Here is an 18,157-nt window from a genome sequence, read left to right as displayed (position 1 = left end):
TCCCATCAATCATTGTGCAGAGGCTTCCTGGGAAGCCCCTGAAGACACGCAGGGTGTTGGGGGGGCCGTGCACCCCTAGACAGAGCTCGGCAGGTCAGTGGATTGGGACTGTTGCTACCATTCAGGGCACCTGTATCAAGAGCCCAGGGGTTCCCTCCTTGTCACCCAGACATGACCGGGCCTCAGGAGAGCCAGGCAGGGCTTACTTGTCGTGGAGCGGGGGACCCAGCTAGTGGTGAAGGTGAATGGCGTTGTGGCCGGAGTTCCAGGACATGCCACAGCCTTCCTGACGATGGTGCCATTGCTTCCACAGATGGCGATCAAACAGGCACCAAGCCCATCGGTGGTGTTGTAGATGACGTCCTGGTAGCCGTAGATCCTGTCCTCATAGGTGCAGGTGCAGGCTGGGGATGGACCCGGCAGAGTCACCCGGTGCCTTCGAGCCCCTGGCCCCGGCCCTCACCACTCCCCCACCCCCCTGGCCCTTCCTTACCCTCAAGGCTGTGAGCGCACTGGATGCCACTGGGCGTGCAGTTACTGGAGGTGGGGGAGAGGTGAGCTGAGGGCCTGGGGGGCAGCCTGAGGGGCCTGCTCCCCAGCCCTGCACCCCCAGAGCTGCCCGCTCCCCACCCCCTCACCAGCTCTGGCAGTTCTCCGCTGTGGGGACTCTTGCGCCAACTTCATAGTAGTTTCCATCCCTGTCGTAGCAGCCACACTGGGCCACGCACTTCATCTGGTCCTCATTGAAGAAGGGCTGGCTGGGTGGGCACTTGGGGTAGCAGCCTAGGGCCGGCAGAGTGAGCAGAAGACTCACCAGGGCCCTTAGGTCTCTCCAGCCAGGGGCGCCATGCTGTAGGGAGTAGCCGCCCCCTACCAGCCAGCAGGGGCCTGCCCCCAAGGCTTGCATTGTGCAGTTTAAGGGAGCCTACGCCACGTCCCTGGGGAACCCCGGCCCCCCACGTACACTTGGGAACCCAAGGATAGGAGGCTCCATCCAAGAAAGGCTACCCCTCACCTTCCAGGCCAGGCAGGTCCACCAGGCAGTGCCCACTGGGGTTCCGGCAGGTTTTTAGGCAGGGTGCCCCACAGGGCTGGTAGTGCCACTCACAGCCCCCGTGTGGGTTGTAGAAGTCACAGAACAAAGCTGGGGCACAGAGGGCGGAGGCTAAGGAGGCGCCCACCAGCCCTCACCCTTGTTGTGAAGGGCAGCCCCCACCCTGGGTGTGGGGGCCGGTGTCCCCAGGGCCAGACCCAGGCTTGTCCCTGACATGCAGGGTCTTGGGCCAGTTGGTGCCTCACCTTCCCCTCACTCCCCAGCCCTGCCCTTGGAACTCCTGTCCCCCAGGAGCCATCTCATGCTGGGGTGACCTGTCTGGTGGTTTTGCACAGGTCTGTCTCTGTGCATAGGAACGTGTGCACTCACATGGAGGCACATGCGTGTTGGATGTCTGTGTGCGGCTCAGGCCCAGGTCAATGCACCTACAGAGGCTGCCACACCTCCTCCCCTGCCCCGGCTGCTCCACCCTTCAGCACCACGGACAGAGCCCGACTCACGGCAGGTGTCTGGAGTCCGCCAGGACACACACAGGCCCGCGTCGTGGCAAGCCTGGGCGTAGGCAGCCACAGCCGTGCAGAAACACTCGCAGTCACCACCCGAGTCACAGGCACACGCGTCGTTCACGCAGGCCTCGTAGTACTTGGTGGAGTCAACCTGGGGGTGAGGCCAAGGTGCAGCTCAGCTGGGCCAAGGTCCCCCCCGGCCAGGGGGCGGCTGGCCCAGGGCCAGTTGCTGGAACCATTTGTATTTCAACACCCCCCATGGCAGCTCTCTGAGCTTCCTGACTCCTGGGTCCTGGAATACCTGAGCATGCCCCAAATAGGAGCTGCCCCAGCACCACTTCTCCAGCCCACCTGTGCCCTTTTCCAGCTATATCCCTGCCCACCTGCCCAACTGTACACCTTCCCACCTATGCACCTGCCCATATGCCCACCTGTGCACCTGCCCATCTGTCCACCTGCCCACCTGCCCACCTGTGCACCTGCCCATATGCCCACCTGTGCACCTGCCCACCTGTGCACCTGCCCATATGCCCACCTGTGCACCTGCCCACCTGTGCACCTGCCCATATGCCCACCTGTGCACCTGCCCATCTGCCCATCTGTCCACCTGCCCACCTGTGCACCTGCCCATATGCCCACCTGTGCACCTGTCCATCTGCCTGCCTTCACATGTGCTCTTTGGATCTTTCTATCACGTGGATCTGGTCATGTGGCCCACAGGTTTCAAACCCACGTGGAGGATAGCACCCCTGCTCACCCTCTGCCCTCACCCCCACCTCCCTCCGCTGCAGTTGTACTGGCCTCCTTTCCACTTGGGGGCCTTCCCTCCAGCCGACCCAACCCCATGGTGACCCCCACCCAGGGCCCTCCAAGTCCGAGCATCCAACCACCCAGTGCCCACCACGCTGCTGTCTCCTCTCGAAGCTCTATGAGGGTCGGCCTTGTCCCCTGGGGTGATGAGGGGTCACTGGGGTGAGCCCAGAACATGCCAGGCTCTTCCAGGCACCCAGTGAACGTGCACTAAGGAAGGAGCAGTCACTTCCTTTCCAGACCAGCCACGTAGGGAGCTGAGCTGTGAACCTGTCCTGACCATTGGGAGCTGCCTGCTTCCTCGAGGCGGCCCACACCCCTTCCAGGCCCCATCTGAACCTGGCTCAGCTTTGTCAGGCCACAGGACCTTCCAAGGGGACACCAGCTGCCTTCTCAAGAGAGCAAGCGGTGGCCAACGTGAGAATCTTCAGGGCCTCCCACGAGCGAGTGTGCCCACTGCTACCCCTATGCCAGCCCCTCACCTCAGCTCCTGACCGCCATGCTGTGTGCCTAAGTGGGCAATCAAGTCTTCCTTAAGATGACAGGAAACTGCTTTTTGGTTTTTTGGTGTTTTGTTTTGAAACAGAGTCTCACTCTTTTTGCTCAGGCTGGAGTGCAGTGGCACGATCTCGGCTCACCGCAACCTCCTCCTCCCGGGTTCAAGTGATTCTCCTGCCTCAGCCTCCCGAGTAGCTGGGATTATAGGCACACGCCACCACACCTGGCTAATTTTTGTATCTTTAGTAGAGACAGGGTTTCACCATGTTGGCCAGGCTGGTCTCGAACCCCTGACCTCAGGTGATCCACCTGCCTCAGCCTCTCAAAGTGCTGGGATTACAGGCATGAGCCGCCGCGCCCGGTCAGGAAACTGCTTTTTGGAAGTCTCTGCTTAAGGCTGATCTGTGATTCCTCCCTGGCTGGGCGGGGAGCCAGGCTGGCGTTCCAGTTTGTGCTGAGGATTGGGCAGGTCTAGGGATCACAGAGGAGGGTGGCTGGGGCCACATCGAGGGCTACCCCTCCCTGTGAGCCTCTGGGTGCGGCTGAGGCTGTGGTCAAGGGAGTGGCTGGGAAACAGCCGAGATGGCTTCGTGCCAGAGGCAGGAGGCACACGTGCGGGGCTGATGGGAGATCCAGACTTGGGACCTGACATCCAGGACCGTGTGCCATGGGACATGGTCAGACCCTCCTTGGAGCCCTGCTGTGTGCCCAGAAGACCCAGTTCTCGGCAGGAAGGAAGCAGCTGCCATCCCCACCAGACCCTGCCTGCCAAGACCAGAGCCCCACCTGGGAGCGGCAGGCGGCGAAGGTGGGACCATGGAGGATGCTGCACTGCTTCTGGGCCCAGGACTTGCGGAAGGGGTTGGCCGTGCAGGGGTCCTTCGGCGCCAGGGCATCTGGGCAGGACGGGGAGAGCTTCCAACTGTTCCCAAACTCCAGCGCGTCCCCCACCACGGACCGGCTACGCGTGGCAAAGTCATTGATGGCATGGTTGTCGAAGTTCCCGCACAGGCCGCAGACCCTGCCCTGCAGAGGCAACAAGAAAGTGGGGCCCTGGAGCTGGGGCCACAGGCACCCGTGGGAGGCAGCACAGAGCCTGCCCTGGGGTCCAGAGCCCTCGGGGGATGGAGGGAGGGCAGCCGGTTCCCCAGGCAGTGCCTGGTGAACTTGCAGGGGACAGGTGTGCGGTGGGTCTGTGCGTGGGCTGCTGGGTGGCACCTGCTCCCCTGTAAAACCCTCTGCCCACTGTGGAGGCCACAGGCAGGGCCCTCACCAGCCAGGCTCATGTACCCACAGGTCAGTGAGTCCCACAGGCCCCACCGGGCACTGGGGTTTCTCTTGCTGTGAGAGGGTCCTGCAGGGCCGAGGAGTGCACAGCCCGAGCTCACCTTGTAGTCCTGGTGCAGTCGGATGAACACGCTGGTCTTCCGGTCCCAGGACACGGCCATCCCGCGGGTCTCGATGACCAGGAAGATCCCCATGTAGCGGATCTTGTAGGGCGGGTCCCCGCCCGGCCCCCTCGCCACTGCCTTAAAGGCGCCCTCCTGGAGGATCAGCTCGTAGCTCTGCAGGGGAGGCAGAGGTGGCCGGAAGCTGACCCTGTGGCCCCCGGGGAGGGGCCTGAGACCTGGGGATGCCCCACCCAGTACAGGGCCCTGCAGGTGCGCACAGGCTCTTGGCACAAGGGGCTGGCATTAGGAATGAGCTGGGTCCATGAGACCCTCAGCGAAGGTTTGGCAAGAGGCTGGCCAGGAAGTGCTGGGAACAGGGGCTGCCTGGGAACGCTGGGGCCGCACGGGAGCAGCAGAGGCCGCAGTGGGCCGGCTCCACCCCACCCTGCTCCCTATCCAGCCCTGCATGCAGCCCCCACACCCCCACGCCAGCCTCCCCGATCCGCTGTGGTCCTCAGCCCCTCTCGCCATGTGCAGGGAGTGTCCCGGCCAGTGGCTCTTTCTCTTGGGGAGCTCTGGCCCCCCTTTGCTGGAGTGGGTGTCTGTGGGTGCGGCAGGGTGAATGGTGGCTCCTGAAAATGTCTGTCCACATACGAAGTCCCAGAACCTTGGCCTGGGGCCTCATTGGGAGAAAGCGTCTCTGCAGATGGGATTGAGTGAAGCATCTTGAAATGAGGTCGTCCTGGACTACCTGGGGGGCCCTAAATCCAAGGACCAGTGTCCTTACAAGAGACAGAAGAGAAAAACAAAAACAAAAAGAGAAAACAGACACAGACACAGCGGGAGGTCACAGGCAGCCGCAGCCCAGGGACGCCTGCAGCCCATGAAGCTGGGAGAGGCAGGAAGGACCTACTCAGACCCTCAACAGGGAGTGTGGTCCTACCCGCCTGGATCTCTGACTTCCGGCTCCAGGACTGAGAATGCATTTCTGTTGTCTAAGCCCCCTGGTTTGTGGCTGTTTGGAACAGCATCCCGGGGCCAGGACACTGCTGAGAACCTGTGGGTGCAGCTGAAGCCTCACGAAGCTTCCCTGGGGGCCGGCTCGCTGGCTGCAGGGTCAGGGGGCTCACAGCCGGGGCCGCTCTCACCTCCACGAAGAGCTTGATGGCCTTGGAGCAGGTGGTGCCGGTGGTCCCACAGGGGATGTTCTCGGTGACGATGCGGAAGGTCCCGTGGGTGGCGTCATCCCCACAGTAGTCCTGGGCCAGGAAGAGACAAGCTGCTGGCCGCGGGCTGGAGCGTGCCCAGCCTGCAGGAGCGGGCGAGGGGGCGGCGTACCTGGGCCAGGATGTACTCGCAACTGCCTTCAAAGCTGTAACGCTCGCCATCAAAGGTGATGAAGTGGCCATCCCCATAGGCCACGCAGGTGCCTAGGCAGAGCCGGTGGCTGCACTCCCACCTCCGGTTCCTGCAGGTGCTGCGAGGGACCAGGGACGGTGCCTGCTCACAGGGGCCTGCCCTCCTGGCCTTCCTGAGACCCTGCACCCAGGCCTGTGCAGGTCAGCACACGGCCTCAGCCTCCCCAGGCCCAGTCTGACCCGTCCTCGGTGGAAGGGGTGGCGTTCCCCACTGTGAATGCAGGGCACGCAGCCTCACCAGGCTCCTGGTAGCACCACTGGCCCTAGGCCACCTTCCAGAGGACGCACAGGACGGCCCATGGCTTTCCCAGCAACTCTGTCTCCTGTTACGACCCCATCTTGCCCTGGCCAGCTGGCCCCCTGCCCTCCCCACCCACTGCCCTCCCCGCCCCCTTCCCTCCCCGCCCGCTGCCCTCCCCACCCACTGCCCTCCCTGCCCCCTTCCCTCCCCGCCCGCTGCCCTCCCTGCCCGCTGCCTCCGAGGGACCCACGACCCACCAGGTGTTGCAGTCGACCCTGATGGTGTCTCCAGGCTTGTAGGTGGCCTCGTTGTGCACGCAGGGGCAGTCCTCCTCGGCGATGCAGCCCCCACTCCCGTCTGACACCAGCCCCGGGGGACAGACACAGCCGGACACGCAGTGTGTGCTGAACTGTGGGGCCCAGGCAGGTACCAGTCAGGGCTGGACACCAGGGTAGGCAGATGCCACTCACCCTCTGAGACAGGCGCACCCAGTGGCCCCCAGGGCAATTCACGGGCCGGGGCGGAGCTTCCGGGTGGGTAAGTGTCTCCAGGACCACCAGATCCCTGGGCTCGGGAGCTGGGAAAGCTGGGACCCCTTCCCTGCCCACCCCTCCCTGAAGCACGGGACAGCCGGGGCCAGGAACTCACACAGCCCACGTCCAGCGTGTGGCAGCTCCGGAGGCACTCGGCCCCAGGGGTGCCCGCCGAGCTGTTGCTGCAGTTCAGGTACACCATGGGGGCCACACACCCTGGGGGCAGAGCTTGGTGGGAGGGGTTCTGGGGAAGGGCAGCCCTCGACTGACCCTGGGCAGCCCTGAGCCTGTCCTGCTGGCCAAGCTAGCAGCCCCCGAGCCAAAGCTTCCATGAAACCTGCAGCCCCCAACCCCAGGACACCCCGGCCACACTGCGGGGCAGAGACCCATTGGCTCCTCTGTCCCTGGCGTGTCGGGGCATGGGTGCCTGTGGCAGAGCCCAGGTGAGGACTGACCTGGTCCGGCAGGGCTCAGGTGGGGTGGGGCGAGTCGGGGCGAGGCGGGGCGGGGCTGTGCGTGGCTGTGCGTGGCGGGGCGGGGCTGTGCGTGGCGGGGCGGGGCTGGGCGGGGCGGGGCTGGGCAGTGTGGGGCAGGGTGGCGCTTACCTGTGCTTTTCTGCAGAGAGGCTCCCAGGCAGCTCAGCTTCCCACCCTCACACGAGCTACAAGAGATGGACGGCCTGGCCTGGACCTGCCGCCCTCACCCCACAGACCCCACCCCCAGGCTCCCGAGCACCCACAGAGCGCTGGGCCTCCCCAGCCTGGCCTCCTCCTCGTGAGACGGGACAGTGCCTGCCACTGTTCGCTGGGAGGCGCGTGGGTAAATACACACAGGTGGGCGACAAAGCAGCCAGGACCCTGCAGTTAGCAGCAGCCTTTGAACCAGAGTGGGAGTGGGGGCCACCCACCTTTCCTGGCAGGGGCTGCTGTTTGGACCCAGCTGAGAACAGCCAGCAGGCGTCCTCCCAGGGCCACCTCCACTCCTGGCCTCTTTCCCAGCCGGGAATTTTCTCTTTAGAATGTGCTGGGTCCACCCTGCGCCGCCCTCCCCAGCCTGGCCCCTCGTGTCTCAGAACCCTCGTGGGGAGGCACAGAAGCCTTTGGGGAGGGCGGGAAGTGGCTTTGAGGAGCACTCAGGGACCCGCTTTCCCCCCTGCCCAGCCCCTTACCACACAGCGCCTTCGTCGTGCACGACCTCTCCAGGAGCCAGCACGGTGCCGTGAACATAGCAGGGGCACTCCCGGGCGGGCACACAGGCGCCCGCGTCATTGAGGAAGGTGCCCGTGGGGCAGGTGCAGCCATCCACAGGCACAAAGGAAACGCTGCAGGTGACGTCGGCCTCACTCAGGCCTCGGCAAGTCGGCTGGCAGGCGTCCACCACGTAGGCATAGCGCTGGGACTTGGGGCAGTTCTGCATGTACTTGGCTATGGTCGGTGGGGCCAGGGAGGACAGGTCAGCGGCCGAGCAGCCTGGCCAGCCCCCACCCACCCCATCTTCAACTCAGCATCCCTGTCTGTGATGTGGTGATCGCAAGGATACAAGGTTCTTGCGAGGCTGGGATGAGGAGGCACAAAGCTCTGGGCTGAGAACCGTGTGAGTGACGGCTGCTGCCAGCCAGGGTCCCCCGCACCCCACACAGCGTGGACACATCCCCCCTCCAGTGCAGGCACTCACTGCAGACGCCATCCCTCCAGCCGCTGAGCTGCACGCCCTTGGCGGCACAGGCGTGCACATAGGAGGACAGCGCGGCGCACAGGCAGTCCTCGCTCCGCTCACAGTTGCAGGTGTCAAACAGGCAGTTCTGTGGAGGTGGGCGGGTGTCGGGGCATCAGGGACCCCAGCCCGCCAGGGCTCCCCCACCCACCCCACCCAGGGGTAGGGATCTGGCCTCACGGCCTCTTACCGAGTGGAAGGGCTTGGGGTTGATGACGGAGTGGCAGCGCGAGAAGGAGCCGGTGGGGTCAGTCAGGCGTGAGCACCAGTGCCGGGCGTAGTTCTCTGTGGGGAAGACCCGGCCCCATCTCCATGCCCTGCCACAAAGCCCACACCCCCAACACACAGGCCTGCACCCCCTCAGCCTGGGGAACAGTGAGCTGGAATTTGGGGCTTACCTGCCGCGACTTGGGGGCTTCTGGCCGCCTGGTCCCAAGCACCTCGTCCCGATGCCTCCCACCCGCCTCCATGGGGTCCCCAATCCCACCCGTGGCCCAGGGGACAGGAAGGTGCTAGGTGGCACTTGAGCCTGGGGTGACTGTGGGGGTGGGGGCCAGGAGTACCATTCTCCACACTGAGGGAGCAGGGGTCCTCAAAGCTGTTCCTGGCATTGGCGCAGGCAGCCTGGGCCTTCCAGGTGTTGGCGAAGGCTGCGCCTGTGGCCTCCACCACCCCGCTGAGGGCTGCGAAGTCGTCAGCCTGGTTCTGGTTGAAGTTCCCACACAGGCCTGCGAGCCAGGGTTGGGGGATGTCAGCAGCCGCGGTTGGGCCCACCCGGCTCCCCACCCCTGCCATCCCTCCAGGCACCACACAGGGTGGAACGGCTGGGAGCTCTGTCCCAGGATTCTGCTTCCAGAACCCTCTACAGATAAGCCCCAGTGGGGGGCAGCCCCTGTGCAAAGCTGGCCTGAGCCAGGGCAGGGCTGCCCGCTCCATCCTCCCAGCTGGTTGCTTCCGGGGCCGCCAGTCATATGTTGGCGTCCTGTGCTGGCGGCACCAGGGTCTCCGCCATGCTCTGGGAGCAGCCCTCTCCCTTGTCCCCTGCCCGCCTCTGCCTGCCCCTCCCTGCAGCCTGGCGCTAGTCCAGGCCCCGTCCCCACTGGCCCTGTCCCCGAAGGCTCCTGCCCAGCCTCACCGCACATCTGGCCCTGGTGGGCGGGGTCCAGCCTGACAAACACCTGCATGAGCGGCACCAGCTGCACCAGCAGCTGCAGCCCGAGGCCTGTGTGCACCACGATGAAGAAGCTCGAGGGTGTGAACAGGGTGATGTTGGCTGCCGGGAGTGTGGGAGAGAGGCCGGTCAGGGGTGCAGGGGTGCAGGGCCAGATCTGGCCAGATTGGAGGGGCAGGGCATCCAGTGGGCCGGGCCACCCCACTGAGACCCGGGAATGAGACCCAGGAGTGGCCAGGAGCCCTCATGCTCCCTGTCCCAGGCCTGTGGCCGCCAAGCCGGCTCAGGTGGAGATTCTAGGCTCCCCGACAGAGTGGGACTGAGCGAGCTGGATGTGGGTTCCCCACAGCTACCTGGACGGGAGCCTGGCATTCCCACTCTGCAGATGAGAAACCGAGCACAGGAAGCTCTTGGAGCTGCCCAAGGCCACAGAGAGCTAGCAGGGGATGGAGCGGACGCTGCTAGGAGGCGCCACCCGGCCCAGCCGTCCTGGGAGAGCCACGTACCTGCCGACAGGGGCAGCTGCGTGTAGATGGAGTTGAGGAACACGCTGCCGTCTGCCTGGACCCGGATGGCCTGTGGGAGGAGGCGGGCAGGAGGTCAGCTCTGCGGAGGAACCTGTTCCCGACTCTCAAATGAGGGACAGCCCACAGGAAGCTCAGGCCTGGACCTGCGGTGGGCTCTGCATTTCCCTCCCGGGAGGGCCTGACCTTGGAGCTGGAGGGGGGACCTGACTTTGGGGCTGGAGGGGGGACCCGACCTGAGGGTGGGAGGGGGGACCCCACCTCAGGGCGGGAGGGGGGACCCCACCTTGGGGCTGGAGGGGGGACCTGACCGTGCTCACTCCCTGCACATCTTCGCACGCCCCTTCCTGTCCCAGCCCAGGGCCCCAGCCAGGCCCTTACTGTGTACCCGCCGTCCATGCTAAGAGTAACTCACCGTGTCCCCGCCGTCCAGGCTGAGCGTCACGGCCTTCAGGCAGTTCTCGTTGTCCGTCAGTCCACACTTCCGCAGTTCGGCCAGGACGGTGAAGCTGCCATCAGCACATTTCTAGGGGAAGGACCCACGCGTGCATTGGGCCTGGCTCGATGATGTGGGGGCCCCCCAAAAGCGTGCTGGGGATGCCCATGTGGGGGATGTGGCTCTGTGAGGAGGTGTCCCTTGGCACCTCTGGTCACCTCCCAGCAGCTTGTCTCAGGGCCTGGGGGCTTCTTGGTCCCGTGATGCTCAGCAGGGAGAACCACCCCTCTATGACCATCATGGGGACCCAGGGCTTCCCCCCAGTAGGAACATCCGGCCCTCTATGACCATCGTGGAGGTCTCCCCTGGGCGGAAGGGGCGTGAGGATCCCGGGAGGACCTGGGTGTCCGAAGACCCGGCCCTGTGCCCAGACCTTGGACAGAACGTAGCTGCAGTCGCCATGCAGGTCGTAAAGTTTCTCGTCATAGGTGGAGATGTGGGCCCCGCCCTGCACGGAGCAGGTGCCAGGGCACGGCAGGTCCTGGCACTGCCATAGCCCCCCAGAGCAGGTGCTGGGGAGGGAGGCCATGAGCAGAACAGACATGTCAGGAGGAGGTGGGCCCCACCCTCCACACCCCACCCCAGGCAGAGGCTGGCGGGTGCACACCAGGAGCTCCACACCCCACCCCAGGCAGAGGCTGGCGGGTTCATAGGTACCAGGAGCTGCAGGTGGTGTTGACGGAGGCGCCCGGGCTGTAGGTGCGGCCACCGTGGGTGCAGGGGCACTGCCCGAGGGGCAGGCAGCCAGAGTGCGTGACATCATCCAGCACCGTGCCTGTGGGGCAGGGCGTGAGGCAGGACCGGCCCATGCATGGGGGACACCAAGGTCAGAAGACCGCAGCCTTGGGGACAAGCCGCCTCCCTCGGGGAGGAACTCCTGCTCCAGGACACCACCCCTGCCCTGAGCCCCACCCACTTGGATGAACACCAAGCACCTCTGGGCCTCAGTTTCCCTACCAGACCCAACTGGCTCATGGCACTGCTCTGCCTCCCTCCACGCATCGTGAGGTCTTCCGGCACCCTCCCAGCCAGTGCCCTTCCCACCCTGGGCCCTCTGGTGGGACCCTCTGGCATGAGGGGCTCTGCTTCCAGGCCTGATGAGGCTGGGGGCGGGGCTGGGAACAGGGACGTGAAAGCCCCCTGAGGGGGCCCAGGGCATGCGAGACCTGCCTGGGGGGCAGAAGCAGCCATCCACACAGTGGTCCTCGCAGAGCTGCGCACGCTGGGGGTTGGAGCAGGTGTCCACGCAGGGTGAGCCACACTCCCGGTGCTGCATGTTGACGGGGCAGGTCCGGGCTGCACAAAAGGAGGCAGGGCTGGGCCAGGGGAAGGGCCCTGTACTGCCCGCGTGGTCAGCTCCAGCCACCTTCCACCGCCTTCCACTTGCCGCCAAGTCCGCAGAAGCCAGAGCTGGGCCTCAGGGTGGCCCTGATGCCCCTCATCATAGCAGCTCCTCCCTCCAGTCCCAGTCCCCGCCACCTGCACAGCCTCTTCTTCTCCTGCAGCCCCCGGAGGCACCATCCCCTCCTGGGGTCCTGGGGTGGCCTCTGCCCACTATGCCTGGGGTGTGTCCTTTGCCCTCCATCCCTGTCCCCCAGGCCTCCCCACCCGCCTATGGCCCCCAAAGCGCTCCCCCTGCCCCTTCTCTCCAGCGCAATCCTTGGCAAAGGCCCTGGGAGCACTCACGGCAGAGCTCAGGGTGCCTCCAGTTCTGCGGCTGGCCCCCCGCGTGGGCGCACTGGCGTGAGTATTCCACAAAGGTGGCACACGGGCAGGTGGGGCAGCGGCACAGGTCCTGGGCGCAGGCAGCCAGGTACGGGGCGCTGTCCACCAGTGCGTGGCACTCCGCAAAGGCCGGCCCCAGCAGGGTGTGGTGGCAAATGCCTTCCTGGGGAGCACAGTGGGCCAGGTTGGGCACCCCTGCCCTCCATGGGGGCTGCCACAGTGCTGGAACAGGACCCATGGCAGGCCAGGCTGGGAAGCCCTCTCCCCATCGAGGTTTCTTGTACCCAGCCCCATCCCTTCCACCCACTGTGGCCGTGTAGCTGCCGGTGCAGAGCTCTGCTTGGCCCTTGGGGAGTGACCCATGACTCTGAATCCCCCACCCGGGATGTGCCTGCCCACGAAGTGAGCACCCAAGAAAGGTGCAGACCCCGCCCCAGGAGGCGGAACCAAGGAGGGCAGGTGCAGACCCCGCCCCAGAGGCGGAGCCAAGGAGGGGAGGTGGAGGCCCCACCTCTCTGAAGAAAGGTGCAGACCCCGCCCCGGGAGGCAGAGCCAAGGAGGGGAGGCGCAGGCCCTGCCTCTCCAGGTAGCCTGGCAAGTTCAGGGCAGTCCAGTGTTGAGTGTCCTCCCTTCCCAGGCCCCGGGCTGTGGGCTGTGGGGCCCAGCTCCCGGGGGGCTGCTGCTGTCATTCAATGCCCAATTTAAGGCTCAGAGATTCTGCTGATTTAGGGATCCTGGAGCCTCCAGGCCCCTTCTGAGTCCCCCTGCTGGTGGGAAGAGCTGGCTCCAGGCTCCCCGAGTACCCACCCTCAGCCCAGCCCGTGCAGCATGGGCCTATATTTGCTCGCACAGCTTGTCACACACGTGGCCTGAGGAACACACACATCACCACACTTGGACAGTGTGTACCGTGGAACTGAGCACACAGAGGGTGGCTGCCAGGCCTCCCTCCAACGCCACCATCTCTCCTCCAGCTGGGAACGTTCCTCAGACCTCGGCCTGGCTCCCCCTGGACCTGGAGGCCGTCCCTGCCCAGGAGCGAGGGGCTCACCTCTGGAGGCCGTCCCTGCCCAGGAGCTGGGGGTTGGGGGGAAACTCACCTCATCTGTGCAGTTGCTGGCCAGCAAGGGCAGCGGGTCCGGGCACTGCTCCGTGGGCCCATCCAACTTCTGCAGGTTCCCAAACTGGAGCGGGGTCAGTCTGGCATCTGCCGGGAAGAAAGCAGGAGTGTGGTGGCTCTGAGGGGATCCTGGGGACAGGGTATGGGCTCCCACTTCCTGAGCCCAGGCCAGAGGACTCCCACTCCTGCCTAGGGCCCGATGTGCCCGAGGGGCGCTCCTCCCACCATGTAGGGCACAGCCCTTGTGACCCCTCCCTGCCCGGTGCCCGGTCCCCACTCCACCCCTCCCAGCCTCCATGGGACTGTGACCCTTGGCTGGCTGACATAATCGGTCACCGCCCCCTCGCCCAGGTGGCACTCACTGTGGGCATAGAACTCGTTGAAGGCTGGGAGGCCGTTGAAGTCCCCGCACAGGCCACAGGTCTGGTTGGCGTATTTGGGGTCCAGCTCCAGCTGAGAGTAGGGGAGGAGCAGCTCCAGCCTCAGGACTTCTGATCCCCCCACTGGCAACATGCCCCAAGCCCTGGGACCCCAAGCCCAGGGAGGCGTCCCTTGACCCCTGCGGGGGTTTTGTGGCCAGGCCTGGAGGGGCAAGGGACGAGAGGGCTTCCTCACCAGGGCACTGTCCTCTCCGTTCCACAGGAAGGTCAGGACCAGCCGGATGCTGACCTTGACGTAGTCCCCGCTCTGCTCCACCAGGAGCCCAGTGCGGCTGTAAGGCAGCTCCTCCCTGCACAGACAGCTGGGTCTCTCCCTGGGCCCAGCCCTCCCGGCTGCCCGCCCGCCCAACCCCACCCCCGCCCTGGCCCAGGTCAGACACGGCCGTGTGGGGAGGTCACACCACGTGGCCCGGCCCTCGCCTCTCCCCAGGGTGGCCAGCTCACCGCTGCCCGTTGACAAGGACAGAGCCATTGGACGCCTCTAGCACCAGCCCCTGGGCCTTGATGACAACACGGGTGACCACAGGCCTGGAGCCCACCAGGCCTCTGCGTAGCTGGACGTTGAAGTCCTCATAGGCGGCGCCGCAGTGCTCGGAGAACACGTAGTTGCAGAGGCCGGGGAAGCGGAAGACGTCACCGTCGAAGGTCTTGTAGTGGAAGTCGCCCCAGGTGCTGCACACCCGCCCGTTGTGTGCCGGGTTCAGGGCTGTGGGGAGCGTGGGATGAGGCCCACCCCCATGCCAGCCCCCCACGGGGTAGCCTCCCCTGGGCTGAGGTGCCCTGGTTTTTGGAGCAGAAAAGCCCATGGTCGGCTGCTGGCTGTGCCCTGCCTGGTTCACCCTGGGCTGCCTCTGTTTCGCTCCAAGACCCCTGACCCGTCCCCATCCCCCAGGGCGGCCAGTAATCAGGAGACCGCCCAGAGGGAGGACTCTGGGTCTGGCCCAATGGCCCCACCTGGTGGCAACTGCACCCCTAGATCTGGGCCCCCACCTTTGGGGCTGGCAAACACCCCCTTCCCAGCCGGCAGGGATGGCGTCTGCTTACGGCTCAGGCTGGGGAAGACAGTGACGGGTGGAACAAAGCTCACACGCCGGGTGGGCGAGGACGTCGGGGCACCTGTGAGCGAAGGCCGGTCACCCCAGGAACGTGGCCGGGAAGGGGCAGCAGAGACACCCTCCCCGGGTCCCACCCTCCTCGCCAGCCACCAGAGTTGAAGGGGAGCCCGAAACTGATGGGCTGGGGGCAAGGCAGCCCCTTCACCCTTGGCCCTGTCTGCTCAGAAACACTGCTGCCTTGTGTTTTGGCCTGTGTGCACACGTGTGTGTGCTGGTGCAAGTGTGGGCGCACGTGTGCCTGCACGTGTGTGTGTGTGTGTGCAAGTCTCTCTGCTTTGCACTTTCCTCTTCTTTGGAGCGTCCAGCTCTGCCTCAGGTGCCGGGCATTGTCCTGGGCAGGGGACCCAGGGAGGGTCTCTGTCGGACCTATGGCTGCTTGGAGAGGCATCTGCCTGCCCCAGCCCAAATCCCAGCACCTCCAGCCTGGTCAGGAACCCCCCACCCGAGCCTGGCCACGTACCGCCATCTGTGGTGTGCCCTGCACTGCCCCAGCTCGGCTCCGCAGGGCCCTGGGTCTCTGTGGGAAGAGGGGATGGGAGTCAGTGAGGAACCAGATGTGGCTGCCGGCCACCAACCTGACCGTGGACCCGGCCACATCCCTGGTGCGACAGCCTCATGTGGGGTCCACGGTGACGGTCTCCACACTCTGCAGGGTCACCCGCACGGCACACTCTGGCCAAGGCCGGGACTCCTCCCCAGCCGCTCAGGCTACCGCAACCGTCAACCACAGATGCCTCCCCCGCCACTCAATGCTATGGAAAGCCTGCGGGATGGAAGCTTCCAGCAGGGAGCCCTGAGCTGCCCCCGGCACGACCTGCACCTGGCCAGAGACCCCAGCCCTCCCCAACTGACATGCGGGGATGGTGCCTCCTTCTGAAGTGATGGGGGAGAAAATGGAATCAGGAAAAGGCGTTGGCCGCCCCAAGGGGGGATTCCGCCTCATCCCACACGTCCCCTGGAGAAGGACAAAGGCCAGCTTTGTTGGGAGGACACACTTGGAACCTTCCAGGCGTGACTTAGCAGAAACCTAAGCCCAGAGCCAGTTTCGATCCCTAAGTCCGGGCGAGTGGGGCGGGGTGGGGGCAGGCCTCGGGGCTGTGAGGCTGTAGATACTGGGATGGCGCCAAGGTCCCCCAGGCTGACCACCGCCTCCGGGCAAGGCCTCACCCACCAGTCCCATGGAGGCTGGACTCTGGGCTGAGAGCCTGGGAAGAGGCAGCTCCAACCCCCAGGACTCTGAGGCCCCCTGGCCCCCTGGCCCCCAGGCCATTGTCTGCTCGGTTTGGGTTGGGGTGCCCCCTTCACCGGGCCCCAGAGCTCCTCCCTGGAGCCTGATCTGAGATGGCCCAGCCCAAACCTGTGCTTCCTGGGGAGGCGGGAGGTGAGGCCCCAGCCCCCACAGCACGGTCAGGGCTCAGCGAGGGGCTGGCCCCTGTGGTTTGTGCTCTGGCCTGGCCCTGCCTGGCTTTTCCAGTCAGGTCCTGCTGACATCTGGGAACCACAGCAGGGGCCGCCTCCAGAGGTCCAGGTTGACTGCCTTTCCCAGAAGGCCAGCTGCTCCCTGTGTCCTCCACCCCAACCCCCAGCCCACAGCCCTGCCCACGTGTGCCGGCCCACTTAGCCACTCCCACGCACTGGTGCCCACCCCAGGCAGCCCCTCCCTACCCCAGGGAGCCCCTCCCCACCCCAGCAGCCCCTGGCAGCCCCAGGCAGCCCTTCCCCACCCAGGCAGCCCCTCCCCACCCAGGCTGACCGCCCTTGGTCATCTGCTCCATGCCGTGCCCTCGTTGGACTGGGCCACCTGGGCCTCCATCTTGAGGCCAGAGAAGCGCCCGCCACCAGCCCTCCCATCACCCTGGGGTGTGTCCCCTAACGTGAAGCAGCTCTGTGCAGGGCCCACCTTGCCCCGGCCATAGGACGGGCATCTTGTGACTAAAGCACAGTCCCTGCCGAGGGCTTGATCTCCCCAACTTGGATGTGCATGGAGGACTGGAGGACGTGGGGGCTGACAGTCCCTGGGCCCTGCCTGCTCGGGTGAGGGGAACCCAGGCTGCATGGCCTGGAAGAACTAGATGCAAGGATGTGGCTATTCTGGTCAAACCAGCGCCCAAACCTTGTGGTCAGAGGCAGCTCCCCCCAGGCCCAGGCTGGGAGCCACTGGGGGAAGCCGCCTACCTCCAGCCCTGCTGACCACCCAGCCTCCCTTCCACAGACAGAGAGAGCCCCCGGGGAGCCTCGCCTGCCCAGCCCAGACCCCAAGCTTGGGAGGGAGTGGACGGCAGGGCAGGGAGGGACTGCAGCTGCCTCTTGGCCAGCCCGGCTGGGTGTCTCCAGGTGGCCCCTGGGGCCGCATCTTTCTCTGTTGACAGTAAGTATTAAAGCTGCGGCTCTGGCCAAGAGATGGCAGACGAGGGAAAATGCTTGGCTGAGAGCCAGGCAGCCCGTGCGGCCTGAGATGCCCGCAGATGACCTGTGGGAGTCACGCGTGGGTTGAGGCCAGGGCTCTCGCGGCTGGCTGTGCAACCCTTGAGGGTGGTGCCCTCACCTGCCCTGCCAGCTGTGATCCCCAGGCTGGTCGTGAAGGGCAAAGCCGGTCCTGGGCAGGGGCCCACACTAAGCCCACCCCTGTTTACTGTGATGCCTGGGCCTCACAGGGCTCCAGAGAGACCCGCAGCCGTGGCCCCCTCCCCCATTGCCCACTCCTGTCTCACCCCCAAGACCAAGACCCTTTCGGTGGTCTCCCAGGGTCCTTGCCCTGCAGTCAGGGGCCCAACTTCCCCTGGACATCCCATCCAAGCCAGTCCCTGAGTTCCCTGACACTGTGGGCCCATGGGGCCAGAGAGCTCTGTGCTGGGGACACGTAGGGTCCCATCCAGGATACTCAGGATCCTAGGGGGATCTGCCCGTCCACTCTGCAGGAGAAGCTCCCAGGCAAGCGGCCTGCAGAGATCCCCACCGTGAAGACGGCATCCTAGAGGGGGCTGAGTCGGGGGGCTCTTACCTGCCTGCTGCACCAGGAGCACGGCCGCCAGAGCCAACACCAGCGTCCGGCACGTGCTCAGGGCACCCATCCTGGGGACTGGCACAGGTGGGGGGTGCGGACGGGCAGGGAGGGAGCTGGGCCGGGTGCTTGCTCCCCTGGGGGCCCCAGCTTATGTAGCAGGGAGTGTTGGCCCCAAGCCAGGCCAGGCCACGCAGGGCACCCTGCTCTTTCCCGCGCCAGCCACGTGTGTTTGCTCTCGGGGAGGGGCTGTGGCAGGGGAGAGGCCTGGATCAGGAAGGATTTGCAGCTCTGTGCCCTGAGGCCCAGGACGCCCCCACCCCCAGCAGCTTCTGAGAATCGGAAGGGAGAGGAGAAGGGCCCGTCCCGCTTGGCACCTTCCTAGATGGCAAAGCTGCTGG

The 18,157-nt window shown here is 65.5% G+C and overlaps 1 protein-coding gene across 1 annotated transcript in view; it reads right to left on the bottom strand.

Annotated features, from left to right (window-relative positions):
- Nucleotides 1-17,877, bottom strand: part of MUC5B (mucin 5B, oligomeric mucus/gel-forming) — a 34,969-nt gene extending 17,092 nt beyond the window's left edge. The window contains 30 exon segments of the mRNA XM_025358488.1: nucleotides 207-404; nucleotides 494-537; nucleotides 639-783; nucleotides 1,016-1,144; nucleotides 1,555-1,711; nucleotides 3,655-3,894; nucleotides 4,257-4,433; nucleotides 5,408-5,518; nucleotides 5,598-5,736; nucleotides 6,176-6,327; nucleotides 6,567-6,667; nucleotides 7,057-7,112; nucleotides 7,620-7,875; nucleotides 8,126-8,252; nucleotides 8,355-8,449; nucleotides 8,728-8,892; nucleotides 9,300-9,437; nucleotides 9,842-9,911; nucleotides 10,275-10,385; nucleotides 10,729-10,867; nucleotides 11,013-11,130; nucleotides 11,526-11,651; nucleotides 12,042-12,243; nucleotides 13,181-13,287; nucleotides 13,563-13,653; nucleotides 13,816-13,930; nucleotides 14,085-14,346; nucleotides 14,685-14,756; nucleotides 15,216-15,272; nucleotides 17,757-17,877. Of these exon segments, the coding sequence (XP_025214273.1) occupies nucleotides 207-404; nucleotides 494-537; nucleotides 639-783; nucleotides 1,016-1,144; nucleotides 1,555-1,711; nucleotides 3,655-3,894; nucleotides 4,257-4,433; nucleotides 5,408-5,518; nucleotides 5,598-5,736; nucleotides 6,176-6,327; nucleotides 6,567-6,667; nucleotides 7,057-7,112; nucleotides 7,620-7,875; nucleotides 8,126-8,252; nucleotides 8,355-8,449; nucleotides 8,728-8,892; nucleotides 9,300-9,437; nucleotides 9,842-9,911; nucleotides 10,275-10,385; nucleotides 10,729-10,867; nucleotides 11,013-11,130; nucleotides 11,526-11,651; nucleotides 12,042-12,243; nucleotides 13,181-13,287; nucleotides 13,563-13,653; nucleotides 13,816-13,930; nucleotides 14,085-14,346; nucleotides 14,685-14,756; nucleotides 15,216-15,272; nucleotides 17,757-17,826 (3,970 nt within the window). The 5' untranslated portion in view covers nucleotides 17,827-17,877.
- Between the last annotated feature and the right edge of the window lie 280 nt (nucleotides 17,878-18,157).

The sequence above is a fragment of the Theropithecus gelada genome, chromosome 14, assembly GCF_003255815.1.
Source record: "Theropithecus gelada isolate Dixy chromosome 14, Tgel_1.0, whole genome shotgun sequence".
In the NCBI taxonomy this organism is placed as follows: domain Eukaryota; kingdom Metazoa; phylum Chordata; class Mammalia; order Primates; family Cercopithecidae; genus Theropithecus; species Theropithecus gelada.
Note: the sequence above shows the minus strand (reverse complement) of the source record. Positions and strands in the feature narration are given on the sequence as shown.